This window comes from Eimeria tenella, genomic scaffold (genome assembly GCF_000499545.2).
Source record: "Eimeria tenella Houghton genomic scaffold, Eth_scaff3466, whole genome shotgun sequence".
Taxonomy (NCBI): Eukaryota; Apicomplexa; class Conoidasida; order Eucoccidiorida; family Eimeriidae; genus Eimeria; species Eimeria tenella.
This window is the reverse complement of record NW_013543223.1, coordinates 2,015-2,631: the sequence shown is the minus strand read 5'-3', so window position 1 is coordinate 2,631 and position 617 is coordinate 2,015. Positions and strand designations below refer to the sequence as shown.

The 617-nt window shown below is 67.7% G+C and overlaps 1 protein-coding gene across 1 annotated transcript in view; it reads right to left on the bottom strand.

The window, feature by feature from the left end:
* ETH_00036825 (uncharacterized protein) overlaps positions 1-617 on the bottom strand; it is a gene marked incomplete at both ends in the record, with an annotated part of 2,319 nt that overhangs the window by 146 nt on the left and 1,556 nt on the right. Inside the window, one exon of the mRNA XM_013376437.1 lies at positions 3-554. Within this exon, the coding sequence (XP_013231891.1) occupies positions 3-554 (552 nt within the window). The remainder of the gene's footprint in view (positions 1-2; positions 555-617) is intronic.

Below are 617 nucleotides of genomic sequence, written 5' to 3'. Positions count from 1 at the left end.
TTGCTGCTTTCCCTGCTGCTGCGGCGGGCGGCGCCGTTGCTTCCTCTGCTGCTGCTGCTGCAGCAGCAACGGGCGGGTGCGAAAAAAAGGCCTGGTGCAGCAAAGGCTGCTTGCTGCGCCACCCCCTCGCAGCAAGCAGCTGCTGCTGCAGCGCGCCCTCAGCGGAGAGCGGCGCCGAGACATACTGCGCCCCAGCCCGCAGCACAGCAGCAGCAGCAGCAGCACAAGTCACTGCCTGCAGCTGCGGGCCTGCTCTGCCGCAGCCCACGACAAGGCAGGCTCCAGGCGCCTCTTCTGCTGCTCCAGTGCCTGCTGCTGCGGCCTTCGCTGCTGCTGCTGCTGCTGCTGATGCGGGCAGGGCTGGCTGCGTGCCCACGCGCCGCCTTCGCAGCTGCTCTTGCTGCTGCTGCTGCTGCGCCACGCCCGGGGTTTCGAAGCCGTAGGGCTCCCTACCTCTCCAAATGGTCAGCGACTGCTGCTGCTGCTGCTGCTGCAGCAGCAGTAGCATGCAGTTGTCTCTGCGGCGGCAGGACGCCAGCGCGTACGCCGTAGTCCTGCTTGCTGCTGCCAAGGCGCCCCAGCAAGCTGCGTCAAGGAACAGCAGCAACGGCAGCACG